This window comes from Diplotaxodon limnothrissa, linkage group LG23 (assembly GCF_057381915.1).
Source record: "Diplotaxodon limnothrissa isolate DT_005_m linkage group LG23, D_limnothrissa_male_GT1.1, whole genome shotgun sequence".
NCBI classification, from domain to species: Eukaryota; Metazoa; Chordata; class Actinopteri; order Cichliformes; family Cichlidae; genus Diplotaxodon; species Diplotaxodon limnothrissa.
In genome coordinates this window covers 10,400,340-10,415,348 of record NC_140617.1, presented here as the reverse complement: position 1 = coordinate 10,415,348, position 15,009 = coordinate 10,400,340, and the positions used below count along the sequence as shown (strand labels likewise).

Sequence of the window (15,009 nt, the reverse complement as noted above, 5' to 3'; positions counted from 1 at the left end):
AAAAATAAAATTTATTCATAACACACGTGAAAAGACCAAGGAAAACCGAGTAAACGATAAAAACGATAACAAAATAACGCTGAAAACCGATTTAAAAACCCTGAAAACTATACATTTCACACCTGAGCCTCAACTCTCGCGGCCCGGTACCAAACGACTCATGGACCGGTACCGGTCCGAGGCCCGGGGGTTGGGGACCGCTGATTAAGAGGACCCGAGGGAAGCTCGGAAAGCTAAGCAGAAGTTATTTGGAGAGGAGAGTGACTGCCGTTGGTTGAAAAGAGAGGTAAAAAAAAAACTTCAGTGGTGTGGAAACATTATGGTTCACGGAGTCAGACGTGGATCAAGTAGACATAGTGTGTAAACTTTGCTACGGTGTTGTAGCTGCACCACAGAGCAACACCGTAGCAAAGTTTACTAAACATAGATGTTTACATTTTTCATTTATTTTTTATATTGCAAACATTTGCACTGTTATCAGTATTTGCACACTATTTTATATTATTTTTTGACAATCTTTAAAGTCATTATTCAATACATTGTTATTGTTAAATAAAAATCGCCAAATAATCGAGATCTCAATTTCAGTGAAAATAATCGTGATTATCATTTTTGCCATAATCGAGCAGCCCTATGTGACAGTCGGTGCTTGGTGCCATCACGCTGAAGGCAGCCTGTGTGCTGCATTGATATATTGATTGCATGTGCGCCGTCTTTGCAGCGCCCCCTGTAGTCACAGTGTGTTTTTTGGCTTGGAGTGTGTGTGTGTGTGTGTGTGTGTGTATGCACACAAACCCTTAAATCTACATTTAAGCTTTTATGACCTGCAGTTCAGGGTCTGCATAAACTTCCTGCTCACTTTCCAGTAGAAGTAATGATGACCACTTCGGCAGGTCACATTCACCCACCTGCCCATCCTCTTGTTTTTATCCGAAGCTGAGGTGGGAATGGTGTCATATTCCACATGGATTTTTCCTGAAAGTGTGCTTGGCCTCCTCCTGAGGGATCCTCAGCTGCTTTCAGCCCAGATGAGATATAAAATCTCTCCAATGACTTCGCAGTCTATCTCCTCCCAGTCCTCCTCCCCGAAGGGTGCCATGATTAGACGCTGCACCACCTCTGCTGGCTCTGCTCAGTACGAAGAAGCAGCTGAGCTTCTTGTAGTCCATGCCTCGTTCTTTCTTTCCTTACCCAAAGCGAATAACCATGGGTGAGGGCAGCACCACATTCTGCCTCTGCTCCTCCCAATTACTCATGGACGACTCTTTCCCAAACCCGAAGAAGGAGATCTGAATACCTGTGTGATATATTTTGAAATGTTGGGTAACCACTCCATCTGCCTAAAACTAGCTTCTTTAAAAACACTGAAGTGTGAGAAACTGTTTTACTTTAATTTATAATGAAGAAAAGACTAAAAACTGATATTTTTCTCTTGCTGGTTGTTTAAAAGCTGCAGACTGACTTTTCTGTGACCTCAGCAGGAGGGTGGAGCCTCATCCATAACAGATATGACAGTGATGAGAGGAGGCACTGGGTGAAGGTGGGTTGCAAAGTGGAATGGAGATGTGCAGCAGCTAAGTAGGCTGACCTGCTGGGTTTCTGAACTTGATTCAATCTTTTATACCTTTTGGACAATTTTTGCTGCAAAATCTTTCCACCATAAATGAGGCGGAGCCCAAACTCACCGTCAGGGTTCTGAGTCTATTTAATCATCTGGATAATGTCCTGTCTGTGACACGTAGCTGCTGTCCCATCGTCCACCACCACGCACCTGCAGTCCATGAACTGAGTCTGAACACCAAACTCTGAGCTGCATTCTGCTGCTTTGATAAACCATTTCAAATGAGTGGCCAGAGCAGCGGAGTGGAAGTGGTTAATTAATTTGGTGGTTTCTGTGCTGCGGGCGTAGGGCAGCAGTTTAGCTCCTTATGTATTTTTAATAGATTTCTGGCAGCTGAACACATTGAGCCTCCTGAAGGAGAGCTTAACAAGACATCCTGTCATCCTGACAAAGAGAAGCACTCCCAACAATTTAATTCACATTAAACACACAATAAAAGGTGCGCCTGCTCCTCTTCCTGACACGCCTCCATCATCAGAGCAGCAGCCGGTGATGGAGGCGCTCCGTCCTTCAGCCACCTCTCCTCACCCCGAGAGGCATTAACACCTGCAGTTACCTGTCACATTAAAGCTATTAATAGCTCATTAAATACACACACACACACACCTGCCTCCCGTCTGAAAACTGTTAGCCTTTGATTAAACTGTGTTTGCGTGTGTATGTGTGAGATTTTAATAGCATGGTAGTGTGTTTTCTGTAGATATTTTTGTTTTCCAGCTTCACACAGACAAATGCAAAGTTCTTTTTATATTTAGTGTTTTATGGAAACGCTGCAGGGAAAGTCTGTGTGCAACTATAGACTGTAAATAGAAGATGGACATTCAGACGCTCTGCTTTAGCATTTTGGCTGTGACCATATTTGTGTGAGAGGATGGGGTGCTCACAAAGCTCCAAAATCACAAACACAGTGCAGAGGTCCCGTTCAGGTGAAGCTAGCAGACAGGTAGCAGCTACAGTTACCTGTGTCACCATCCACCCGTCACTCGCAAAGGCCACGCCCCTAATACCAAACCACACAATTTGTGTATCAGGCTGTAAACATGTTTGTTTCTGCTGTGACATTTTAACATCAGGTCTGTGGAGCCTGACTCACTGTTGCCTCTGCTGGATGTCAGAGGAGCTGCAGTGACCTCGGGTACCTGAGGTGGCGTGTGAGGAGCTAGTGATGAGAGCGGGCTCTTCTCGGGTCCATGTATGAATGTGATTCAGCTGTGGACGATATTTTGGGGTGGCTGTTTGCCATCTCAGATATTTCCTATGATTCTCGACGTGCTTAGCTTCATGGCGTTGTGTTAAGTCGTTTGTAGCTGAGTGTGTGACAGCTTCTTCCGATCAGATCTTATCTGACCTGGTCGTTTGAGTCGATGCCACAGAGGAAAGGAGGCGTTTGTGGCAGCTTGTTTTCCTCAGAAAGTGCTCTGACAGCAACATGATGATTAAAAACAAGCGCTCAACTTGTTTCCAGGCATGTCTCAGAGAATTTCTGCTGCCTCGGGCCCCAGAGCCACAAACACAGGACGGGTCTGACCTCCTGCCCCCTCAACAAGCAGGTTTTGGTGCTTGAACCTGAGCAAACAAAAGGAAACAAAAAGTGCTGCAGGACTGATCTCCGAGTCTGACACTGATCATGGTTCTGATGCTGACAGAGGCCCATTTACATCATCATTTTAAATGTATTAAATTACAAATACTGCACTCTCTGCCTTCGTGGCATGGCAGCGTGGCTTCGGTAAGTACCAACGCGGTCGTGACCTCACCGGGTTTGCTCGGCTGTGAATCAAACTTTATACGCAGTGTCTCTGGCTGCTCGCAGCAAACTGAGGCAGGCTGAACCAAAACACCAACTAAACTCACCTGTCGTGTGTTATAACAGGAGCAGGCTGCAGCCCGGCACGTTAAACTGTTCTCAGGTCAATGCTGAGGTAAAGCATGACCTTTCACCTGCTTTAACCAGTTCTGAAAGTTTACCCAAAATGCATTTTGTGAATGATCGTACCAGTTTCTTCAGACTCTGGTTCAGCTAAAGTGCCTGATCATCAGCACAGCTGACGGTCATGTTCTTTGAATGATCCTGTGAGCAGACGGCATCGGTCTGCACTCTTTAATGCTGTCATCGTCATCATCTCATGGCTCCTCATCCTCACCTCCCTCCTCTTCTTTGCGCTGAAGCTAATTAGAATGAACTTTTCTGATGATTTGAACCTGGACAGTCTCTCCTTCAGTGTCACCTCCCTTTGCAGCTTGTACAATTAGTTTTAATGTCTTCAGTTTTGTGCTTCCATGTAAAAACTAAAGAAAAACGTCACGTTTTAACTGCAGATGTTTTACGTTTTCTTTGGTGTCACAGGAAGCCGCTGATGGTTTGCTGTCTCAGCAGACTCGGTGAACGTGACATTTGAAATGTAAAATTTGTCGAATGTCTCCTGGAAATCAAGTCTGGTTTCAGTTATTCTCCAGTTTGAAGTGATTTACTGGTTTTCAGTTTATCTCTGATAACTGCAGTGACCTTTAAATCCAAAAACACAAAACCCTTCACATCTTCAAAGCGGCCACTGATTCTGGAAAGGTCAGTAAGTACGAAGAGCAATAATTAAAGGCACGTTTGCTGACAGTGGAGGAGTTTAGTCTCAGCTGCAGGTTTCCTCACCCTCGCCGTTTGTTGTTTCTTTCACAGATCATTAAACTGATTTTTGTTTGACACCAGATTTGTCTCTGCTTTTCTCCTCGTCTCATCCTCCCTCCTCTCTGTTTCATAATTACCTCCTCACCTCGTTACTCTTCTCCTTCACATCTTAAATGCTCCTCTTTGTTCTTCTTTCTTCTCTCCTCCCCTTCTGCTCTTGTGTTTTGGATTTCTTACTCACTTTCTTTCACATTTTTCTCCTCTTCACCTCCCCCTTCATGCTTTTAATTTTATCTCCTCCTCCCTGTCTATGAGCCAATCCGAAAACCGGGCTCCTGATCACTGAGTGAATTTGAGGCATTATTTTTCACATGTAAGTGGCTTCCTGGGAATCCCAACAAATACAGCCATAAACCTCTATCAGTGCTCGGACTCTTTGTCTTTTAACTTGGCACATTTATATAACTGCTCAAAAAGATTATGCACCAGCGTAGGGTCTGAGAGTGCATCCAAGGATTTCATCCTCATACCTGATGACAGTCAGGGTGCTGTTGCCTCACCTGCAGAGGTCTATGTGTCTCTCCATGGATAAGCCTCCCCAGACCAGCATAACGTTCTCCACAGCTTCTACAGACCCTTTCACGTCTATCACATGTGCTCAGGGTGAACCTGCTCTCATCTGTGAACAGCACAGGGCATTCTATGACAAATGTCAGTCAGGTCCACGGTGCCGTGCAGTGAGCGCACTAGAAGGCATCGGGCCCTCAGGCCACCCTCATGAAGCCTGTGTCTGGTTGCTTGTTCAGAGACGTTCACTCCAGCGACCTGCTGGAGATCCTTTTGTAGCCCTTCCAGTGCTCGTCCTCTCCCTCCTTGCACAGAGGATCAGATTCCGGTATTGCTGATGGGTTAAGGCCTTCTACGGCCCTGTCCGGCTCTCCTGGAATCTCTTCCATGTTCCTGAGACTGTGCTGGGAGACAGCAAACCTTCTGGCAGTGGCACGTATTGATGTTCCACGCTGGAGGAGTTGAACTACCTGTGCAACCTCTGTAGGGTCCTGGTATTACCTCATGCTACCAGCAGTGACACTGATCTTAGCCAAATGCAGTCATAAAAGACGAGGAGGGGAAAATTAAAAACATTCCTGGTTTGGGGTCGTCTCATTGTTGCCCCTCTATTGCACCCCCCTCTGATCCTTACCTGATCAGATCAATATCCAGGAATTTAAGTGACTTGATGATGTGCTCTGATTAAAAAGTGTTTTTGTGAGAGGTGTATAATTTCTCATGTTGGTTGTTCTCCTCTCCTGGTTCTCCTCCTCTTCCCTGGGCTGCAGAGCGGTGGTGTGAGCGTTATGGAGACCTGCGAGGGGAGCTGCTATGCGTGGAGCTGGAGAAGGAACGGCAGGGTTTGGGCCTCAGCCTGGCGGGGAACAGGGATCGCTCCCGCGTCAGCATCTTCGTGGTCGGGCTCCATCCCGGGGGGCCGGCTGCCCGCGATGGGCGCATTCAGATTGGAGATGAGCTTCTGGAGGTGAGAAGAGTCCAGATTATCATTTTACATAAATTACATCAACCACAGTGAGAGTGAAAGCATGGCGTTCATGAGAGATGATTTTAATCATGTGTGAGGAATTTGGTGCAACATCTGCAACATCTGGGCCATCCTTTTTTTTTTTATAAATTTGTTTTTGTCAATTATGTCAAAGCCTCATGCAGGTGGCTCTTCTACCTGCAGACGAGCAGATGCATCAGACTGAAGAGAAAACACTTGAGTGCAGCTCTCAGGTCGATCTGCTGTGTGTGTGTGTGTGTGTGTGTGTGTGTGTGTGTGTGTGTGTATTGATATAACATTTTGTTTCTTGTAGTTCTCGGGGACCTTTCAGCGGTCTGCCGCTCTGAGGACACATTTACTACTGTTGTTGTCTGTCTGTTTGTATTCAGGAAGTAATAACCCTCCCTCACTTTCAGCACCTGTGGACATCAGGTAACTCGTCTCCACCCCTCTGTCTGCATTTCAGATTAACAACCAGATTCTTTATGGGCGGAGCCACCAGAACGCCTCAGCCATCATTAAGAGTGCCACCTCCAAGGTGAAGCTCATCCTGCTCAGGTAGGACTGCAGTGCATGGTGGGAAAGTCTGAGCATTTAAAAAAGGTTCCATACACAGTGGCCTGCTGCGTTATGGAACCTTTTGGTTATTAAACTAACACTGGTGCTGCTACCAGTGTTAGTTTAATAACACTAATAAGTAACATTTTTATTCAGTCAACAAAAAAAGTCATTTTACAAATAAACCTTTCAGTGTCTGATTCAGCAAGCTGTGGTCTCTTCCTCCTGTTACAGCAATAAAAAAACAAAAAACAAAAAATTAAAATTTCATATAATTAAGTTAAATAATATTTGATCTCACAGCAGCTGAAACAAACAGTAATAATAAATATCAGTAATAATATTTCATTTTAAAATAATTAAAGCAATATTTGTGCATTAAGTTGTTAAAAATTATTAAAGAATTATTATTATTAATAAAGACTTCTTTGCAAAGCCGTCTGGTGAGCTGCATCAGACCCTTTGCCCGGTTTCCTGACCTAAACACTTCCTGACTCCGCCCCCTTTTTTATCCTGTATAGCGTGTTCTATTGCTGTGTGTCTTGATTGTGAATAATATCATAGTTATTCTCTGATGCTGTCGTTCATCCACAAAAATATAACCTTGTGCGTCAGTGAGAAGGTCTGTGCAGGAAACTCATGAAGAACAAGCTGTTTCTGTTTCCTGTCACTGCATTCTCTGCAGCACATCATCAGCTGATGCATACTGAGCATGCTCAGCTGAGTCTGAGGAAAACACAGCTGCATTCCCTTCAAAATAAAAGCTGCTTCCTGATGTGGAGGATGACTCCCAGGCTGTGGAGATGAAGCTCAAAGCATCCCAGAGCTCAGGCTTTACCACAGCAGGGACGGTGAAACGCCTCCTTCACACTCACTGAGGAGTCATTTACGATCCAGGGAGGAGATGGGCAGATTATACTCCTCCTTCCTCCTCCTCCTTCCTCTGCAGATCCATAAATGATCTTTTGTAATTAGCAGCTTTGAAGCAAGCGGGTGTGTTTAAGTCCAAAGCCTGGCTCATGGGGCCGGGTTAGCACTCCGTCACGCAGATTTAAACCCTCAGCCTGACAGGATGAAGACCATCGCGCTTATCCTCCTCTTTCTGAGGAGAGTTTATCCACATTGTCACTCAGTTTCACCTGATATGGGACGTGACGGAGCTGTAAGTGGATCAAATTATCAGCACAGGAGAGATGAAAGGGAGGAGATGGTTTCAGGTGAATGTGCTCAGACTTTAATCAGCACAGATTGTTCATGTTTGAAGTGTGAAAAGCAGACGTTAGCTTTGATAAAAGGAAAAATAGGATTCAACTTTTTGTCTGCAGCCCTCATTTCGACAGGATGTCAGAGGCAGAGGTGAAGAATGAAGTCCTCACTGTTCTCTTCTAATTTAACTCATCAGTTAAATTCAGCCATCAGAGAAACAGCAGAATGAGAGACACTTAAGTTGAAATCCTTCTCTGAGCTTCAGGCCGTACCTCTCTCCAGGTTTGGTGAGAGAAATTTGAAGATTTTGATTGGAGGTTACTGATTAGCGGGTATATCTGTGAGTAAGGCTCTCTCATGCACTCTTTGATTTGATATTCGCAGAACGACAAAAGTCGCAGATCATTGACTGCTCACATCCCAACCCACTCTCATTGTTCCCACTGCTTCATACCAGCCCCAAACCCAGCGTCCCCACAGCTACACCTCAGCCCACTCCCAGCATCCCCACAGCTTAATCCCAGCCCACACCCAGCGTCCCCACAGCAACACCTCAGCCCACTCCCAGCATCCCCCATAGCTTCCTTCCAACCACTCCCAGCATCCCAGCTCACTGCCATGTCCACACAGCTTCTTCCCAGCCCACTCCCAGCATCCCCACAGCTTCATCCCAACCTGCTCTCACATCCTCACAGAATTATCCTAACCCACTCCCAGTGTCCCTGCAGCTTCATCCCAACCCACTTTCAACACCACCATAGCCTCATACCAGCCCACCAGGTCAAAGCAGCTCTGACCTCCTGAGAGGGAGCTGCAGTAGATCAGCGGATTTTCTCTTCCGGATGTTTTTCTCTGTATGAGATCACGTTTACATGGTTTCTACATCATGTTGCTTTTAAGACTTCCTGACTGTTATATGATTGGCAGATTTATCACACAGACTCACAAGACAAACATCGGAGCTAAGCAAGCGTCTCATGGGGCCTCACCCTGCAACATACTTTAATAACGGGGCTAATTCTGCATGAAACTGTAGCAGAAAAACAGGAAATATTAAGCTGCTCATACTGATCATTTAGATGGGGTCAAACCACCAGGTTGATGTTTAGTTAAGATTTCACTGCTGAGCATCTCAAAGTTATTTAATTGATTTTCTTTTTATTAAAGAAAGCAGGTCAATATGAGGTGGATGAAGGTGTCAGTCTGAAGTGTGAGACTGCTAAAGATCTCCTTTACCCCATCTGATTGGTCGTTCACTGCACCCCAGTGTCGGCATGGAAACAAGTAAATCACAGGGAAAACAGGAGATCAGTGCTCACTGAGCCAGGGAAGCAGCAACCAACAATCAGCTGACTTTGATGTGTCTGTGATGTCCTCATCAATCCACCGGCGCCGGTGTCTGTCACTTCCTGACAGCTGTAGTGTTGGCCTGAGACAGTGATGGAAACGTGTGACTGATGGTCAATCAAAACCCGCAGACTTCACAGGTTTAACGAGACCTGATCGAATCATTGATTTCTGACATCAGAGACGTCTGACGTCAGAAACCTGACTGATACGTTTCACCTGATTTAGCAGCATTGCATTGTTTTATTTTTGTAATTATTCACAAAACTGTTGAGAGGAAGTCTGATGATGTTTCCAACTTAGTGTTTGTGTCAGTGTTAGTCTTCTCTTCTGCTGGTGTAAGACGAATGCAGCATAACAGATAAACCTGACTGAAGCTGTAACAAATGCTGGTCAGCGCTGACTCACAGATATCTGTAACACTACCAGTGTTGGTCAAGTTACTTCAAAAAAGTAATTAGTAACTAATTACTGATTACTTCTCCAATAAGGAATAGAATAGAATAGCTCTTTATTGTCACTGTTACAAGAACAATGAAAGGCAGTTTGGCATCTCTCCGTGTGAAATACACAATAGTGTAAGTAAGTATTTGCATAATAACACAGATTTACATTTACACAAGAAAGATATGTACAACTTATTCATACACCTGCATACATACAGATGCACCCATACATACATACATACATATATGTATATATACATGCATATATGTATGTGTACGTACATACGCACACATATTTCCACATACACGCTTGCGTATATATACATACACATACATGCCATCTGAGGAGCAGGTGCTTTGTGAGGTGCAGTGTGTGATCAGTGATATTGCACATTGAGAGTGTGTGTGTGTGTGGGGGGGGATGCTGTTGCTACTATAATAATACGGTTATAGAGATACGATGTATAAATAAAATGTAATGCCCATGAGTGCAGTTGTCCTCCAATCAGGGTGGAGGTAGGGTAGCCTGTTTGTCTTTGACCTGATGGACCTGTAGCGTTTACCAGAAGGAAGGAGGAGGGGAGTGAGTGTCCAGGGTGCAAGGGGTCTTGGATGATGATGCTGGCTTTCTTCTGAAGTCTGCCAGTATAAATGTCTCTGTGGGGGGTTAGTGAGATGCCAATTGCCCGCTCTGCTGCCCTCAGGTCCATCAGGTCAAAGACAAACAGGCTACCCTACCTCCGCTGCAGTTTCCTCTTGTCCTCAGAGTGTGCAGCAGTAAGTCAGAAGGCTCTCAATGGTGGAGCGGTAGAAGTTTACTAGCAGTCTCTAGGGTAATTGGGCCTGACGCAGTTTCCTGAGAAAGTACAGCCTTTGTTGTGCTTTCCCCACCTGGTCCTGGTCAGCCGAGATGTGGACTCCGAGAAACTTAAGGCTCTCTACCCTTTCTACCTCCTCCCCATCAATGTAGAGGGTAGAGTGCTCAGGTCGCTTTGTTCTTCTGAAGTCGATTACAGTCTCCTTGGTCTTGACTGTGTTCAGATGCAGGTTGTTGTTGTCACACCATCACTTCAGATGCTGAACCTCCTCTCTGTAGGTTGATTCGTTGTTGTCGATCAGTCCTATGATGGTGGTGTCATCAGCAAATTTTATAACGGTGTTACTGGTGTGGATTGAAGAACAGTCATGGGTGAAAAGTGAGGATAAGAGAATGAGGGTGGAGGTGGTGTGCTCTCTCACTACAGAAGTTGATGTATGAGAGTACAGCAGATGTGTGGCCCTTCAAGTCTGATCCTTCAGCAAATACACTCCAATTTGTGTTATTAAAACAGTCTTGTAGGGCCATGGTGGCATCCGCGGTCCACACTCGTACTGTTTTTACAGATGGTTTTTGTCTTTGAATTAGAGGTTTATAACCAGGGATCAGGGACAGAGAGAGATGGTCAGGGAGTCCGAGATGAGGCAGTGGGGTGGCTTTGTAAGCATCTGGGATGTTGGTGTAAACCTGGTCCAGTGTGTTGTTTTCCCTCATCGGGAAAAATCATGTTTTTTAAGAATCCAGGCAGGACAGATTTCAGGTTTGCATGGTTAAAATCTCCTGCCACGATCACAGCTCAGTCCAGTTGCGTTGTTATCTGTTTATTAATGGAGCGCTGGAGTAGCTCCATGGCTGACTTAGCATTAGCTTGCGGTGGCACATAAACTGCTATTATTGTGACCGGTGTGAGCTCTCTCAGCAAGTAGAAGGGTCTACACTGAACTATCATGTACTCATGATAGTTCATGAATGTCCTGTCACTCTTAAATCTATTTTCACCTGTTTAGCAGAAGTGGAGCAGGCGGCGGTTTGCCCGTTGCTGCAGCAGTCTTGTCAGTGGGGGGTTTCTCTGTGAATTTCACATTCCCGTGGCAGCATGCGAGGTACTTGCTCAGAAGTTTAGGGTTTTTTACGCTCTAGAAATTTAGAAAGTTTTCTTCCCACGGAGAGTACAGCACATGCAGATGTTTTTTTTCACTTTTTACGGATTTATACTCAAAGTAAGGTCAGTACTTCCATGCTTTAAACGCTGTATAGTCATACTCGCAATCCATATTATCCATTGTTGATCTGCACATGTCTGTTACCACGAACGTTGCACGTACTTACGTCAGTGTCATGAGACACTCTCACAAACAAAATCATGGTTTAGTAACGCATTAACGCAGCGTGCTTACAGGAAAGTAACAGTAATCTAATAACTTTTTTGCAATAGTAATCCCTTACTTTACTCGTTACTTGAAAAAAGTAACCGTGTTACTTGTAACGCGTTATTGCTCATCTCTGAACACTATGCAGATATGGCCATGATGTTATGTCTCCTGTTTCTTAACGTCCTTTGTTTTTTGAATTTGAAATATTAAAACGCAGCAACTTTTTTATGTTTTTATGATCATCATACTAAATGTAATGTTTCCTTGTGAATATTTTTCTTTGGCTGAATAAATGAAGGAAGCTGTTTCCTGCAGTTGAGTTTGTATCTCTGTGCTGCATTCAGGACTTTTATTCTTCCTGCAGCGTGAATGACGTCCGCCTCTCAGGGTAAACGTGGTCTTTAGAATGAATCAGTATGGCGGAGGAGGGAGAGGATGAGGAGGTGGTGTGTTTGGAAGAGATGAAGGGACTCCTCCCATGATTCCCTGATCATATCAGTGTTCTGTTTTGACTCTTATGATGGTCCTCTCTCTCGCTCTCTCTCTCTCACGCTCTCTCTTTTTCTTCCTTCCTCCTGCGGCTCTGATTAAATCGTGTCAGAGCTGCAGGACGTTGGCGCTCTCGCCGTGTTCAGCATCCTCGGACTGAGTGCTGCAGTAATGAGCTCTGAGAATGAACATAAGAACAGGACGAGGACCTTAGCGGCTCCCGTGATGCAGATGGCTCCATTTAATGGCGATGCCTCAAATCCAACGAGCTTCAGACACCTCCTCTGAGGGTTTGAAGTGACGGCGGAGTTGTTCCACATGGCGCTACGCCCTCCTTCGTGTCTGCCGGCTCTCTGGGGGGCGTTGCTGCTGTTTTCTGCTCTGTTACCCGCCAAGCTGTTGCTGCAGTTGTAGATATAATAAATGCGGCTTCAGCCGGGCCCGGTGGACTGAGCCTAAGTTTGGATTACAGCTATGGCCCTATCAGGAGAGGAAGAGGAGGAGGAGAGATGGTGTCACACTGTCTGCCATTACAGCGTTACATTTTCTGTTTACACGTCAGTGTTTAAAACTTAATTCTGCTTTGTTCCAGCCTGCTGTTCCTCTCATTCGTGAGTCAGCTGAGACATGAGAACTTTGCAGTGTGTTGATGTATGCCGAGACTGTACATAAAGGTTGAATATCATCTTAGGTTTGTGATGTCCTGGCATGAAGTTGAACATTTCCATCATCACAATTTTGCCTTTTTGGGGTCAGATGAATACGGCCTGGATCGTTTGCTTTCTCTGGCCTCCTTTCTGACTGTAACAGGTCCTTCAGTTCCAAAGCAAACACTACGTTCTATTCAATCAGAGCTGAAACCAGCAACCAAGACAAGAAACTCCTTTGCAAACTTTTTAGTGACCTCAGTGATCGAATGAGCAGGCGACCCATTTCCTGACTTCTATCCAATCAGACATCATTTTACAATCAGTCATGCTGACAGCCAGAGGATACCTGCTGCGTAAGGCATAAACACACAAATTCTGCAGGTGTGGCAGAGCTGTGATCCGAATGTATCAAATTTCAGATCCGTGGAAGAAAATGGATGAATCAATATTTAAGATTTCACCACTAGGTGGCAGTGTTTTATGAGAAAGTCCTGGCTTAGCTGTCCCTGCAGTGCAGGGGTGATGAGGTTTGAACTTACTGTTTGTGAAGCTGAAGTTTGTTCTCACGGTTTTGTGTTTTTCTATTTTTGTGTAAATCTGTGTTTCCTTTTTTCTAAATGTATTGATCAAACTAAGATCCGGGGAGGGATAAAAAAAACAAAACAAAACAAAACTGGGCTCTCCCACCTGGAGGGGGAAACCAGGTGGGGATTGCCCAGAGGTGTGAGGAAACCAGGAGCTGCACAGACTACGCTGAGGAAACATGAGTGAGTCATCAGTGAGGAGTGTTCACTACAGCAGCACAAAGTGACAGATGGATGACAACGTAGAGGAAACCGTTGCTGATGCTGCAGTGTGAGACTCGAAAGAGCACACAAGGAGACGCCTTCACAGTAAAACTGAAGCATCTGTCTGTTTTTATTTCTTTTTTACTTAAAAAAGATTAAAAAGATGAAACCTGCAGCTGCTGAGGAGGACCTCGGACTGTGGAGCTTTGTTTCCGGTTGTCCTCCTCTGTGGATTCTCCCGGGATCACAGATTTCTTTAGCCTGTTGTTGAGCCCTGACACTCAGCTATGTGAAGCATCACCGTCATGCTGCTGCAGTTTAAAGAGCTGCACTGCTCTGTCCAAGTTGTAGGTGAGCTGCAGCTACTCTGCAGCTGTTACAGCTCTGCTGCACCTCCACGACACACTCTGGAAATTCCAAACCAACAGACATAATGAGTTTAAGCCAGAGAGACTGGTGAATCTGATGGCACAGTCACAAAGCTTTGCATAGTTCCAGAGCAGATTCAGTCTGTCCTGCAATTAGGATGGATAATTTGTCTAATTCCCAAGGTTTAAACGAGATATACAATTGGATATCATCTGCATACAGATGGTAGGAAATCATTTTGAAACTGCTAATGATAAGGCCTAAAGGCAGAATATATAATGAAAATAACAAGGGGCTTAAAACCAATCCTTGTGGAACCCCGCATGAAAATTCAGCTATATCTGACCAAAGGTTTCCTACTGAAACCAAAAGTGATCTAACTGCCAGAAATGATGTGATGCATTTTAGGACAGATCCAGATATCCCTACCATGTGATTTAAGTGGTGGATTAAGATCTGATGATCAAAGGTTGAGCTAAGGTCCAGTAGAACAAGGACTGAGCAAACACCTCTGTCTGTGGCCATCAAAAGGTCATTTGTGACTTTAAAGAGAGCTGTCTCTGTGGAGTGTAACTTTCAAAAACCTGACTGAAAGTTATCGAGACTTTTTCTAATATTTTAGAAATGAAAGGAAGTTTTGAGATGCGTCTGTAGCTTGTCTGAAGTGTTGGATCCAGGTTAGGCTTTTTCAGCAGAGGTTGAATAACCCCCTGTTTAAAACACCTGGGGACAGAGCCGGACAGCAGGGAAAAGTTTATCAATGTGACCACAGAGGGCCCAATGGTGTCAAAAACAGAGAAGTAGGTAAGACATCAGCTGGACTCGTTGAGGGTTTCATTTGACTTAGTATTTCCGATGGATCTTTTAAAGAAACTGAGTGAAAAGACTCCATAATTATGGGATGTGGGAGATCACAGTTGAAGGGGCTATCTAAGGGAGTTATATTTCCTCTTAGGCCACTAATCTTATCTTGGAAAAATCTTAAAAAGGCATTGCAATCCATATCTGAGAAGACTGGTATACATGGAGTTGGAGGAGAGATGATGCTATTGACTGTATCGAAAGAACCTTAGGATTTCTTTTTCTTACTGCAAGTAGTTTAGAGAAATAAGTGGCTCTCACATCTTTCACTATGTTGTTAAAGGTGGATAATAGCTCTTTTAAGTG

The 15,009-nt window shown here is 44.7% G+C and overlaps 1 protein-coding gene across 8 annotated transcripts in view; it reads left to right on the top strand.

Annotated features, from left to right (window-relative positions):
- Positions 1-15,009, top strand: part of patj (PATJ crumbs cell polarity complex component) — an 89,480-nt gene that overhangs the window by 62,807 nt on the left and 11,664 nt on the right. For all 8 annotated transcript variants that reach the window (XM_085347463.1, XM_085347462.1, XM_085347464.1 and 5 more), the window contains 2 exons: positions 5,582-5,778; positions 6,266-6,357. In XM_085347463.1, the coding sequence (XP_085203589.1) occupies positions 5,582-5,778; positions 6,266-6,357 (289 nt within the window). The remainder of the gene's footprint in view (positions 1-5,581; positions 5,779-6,265; positions 6,358-15,009) is intronic.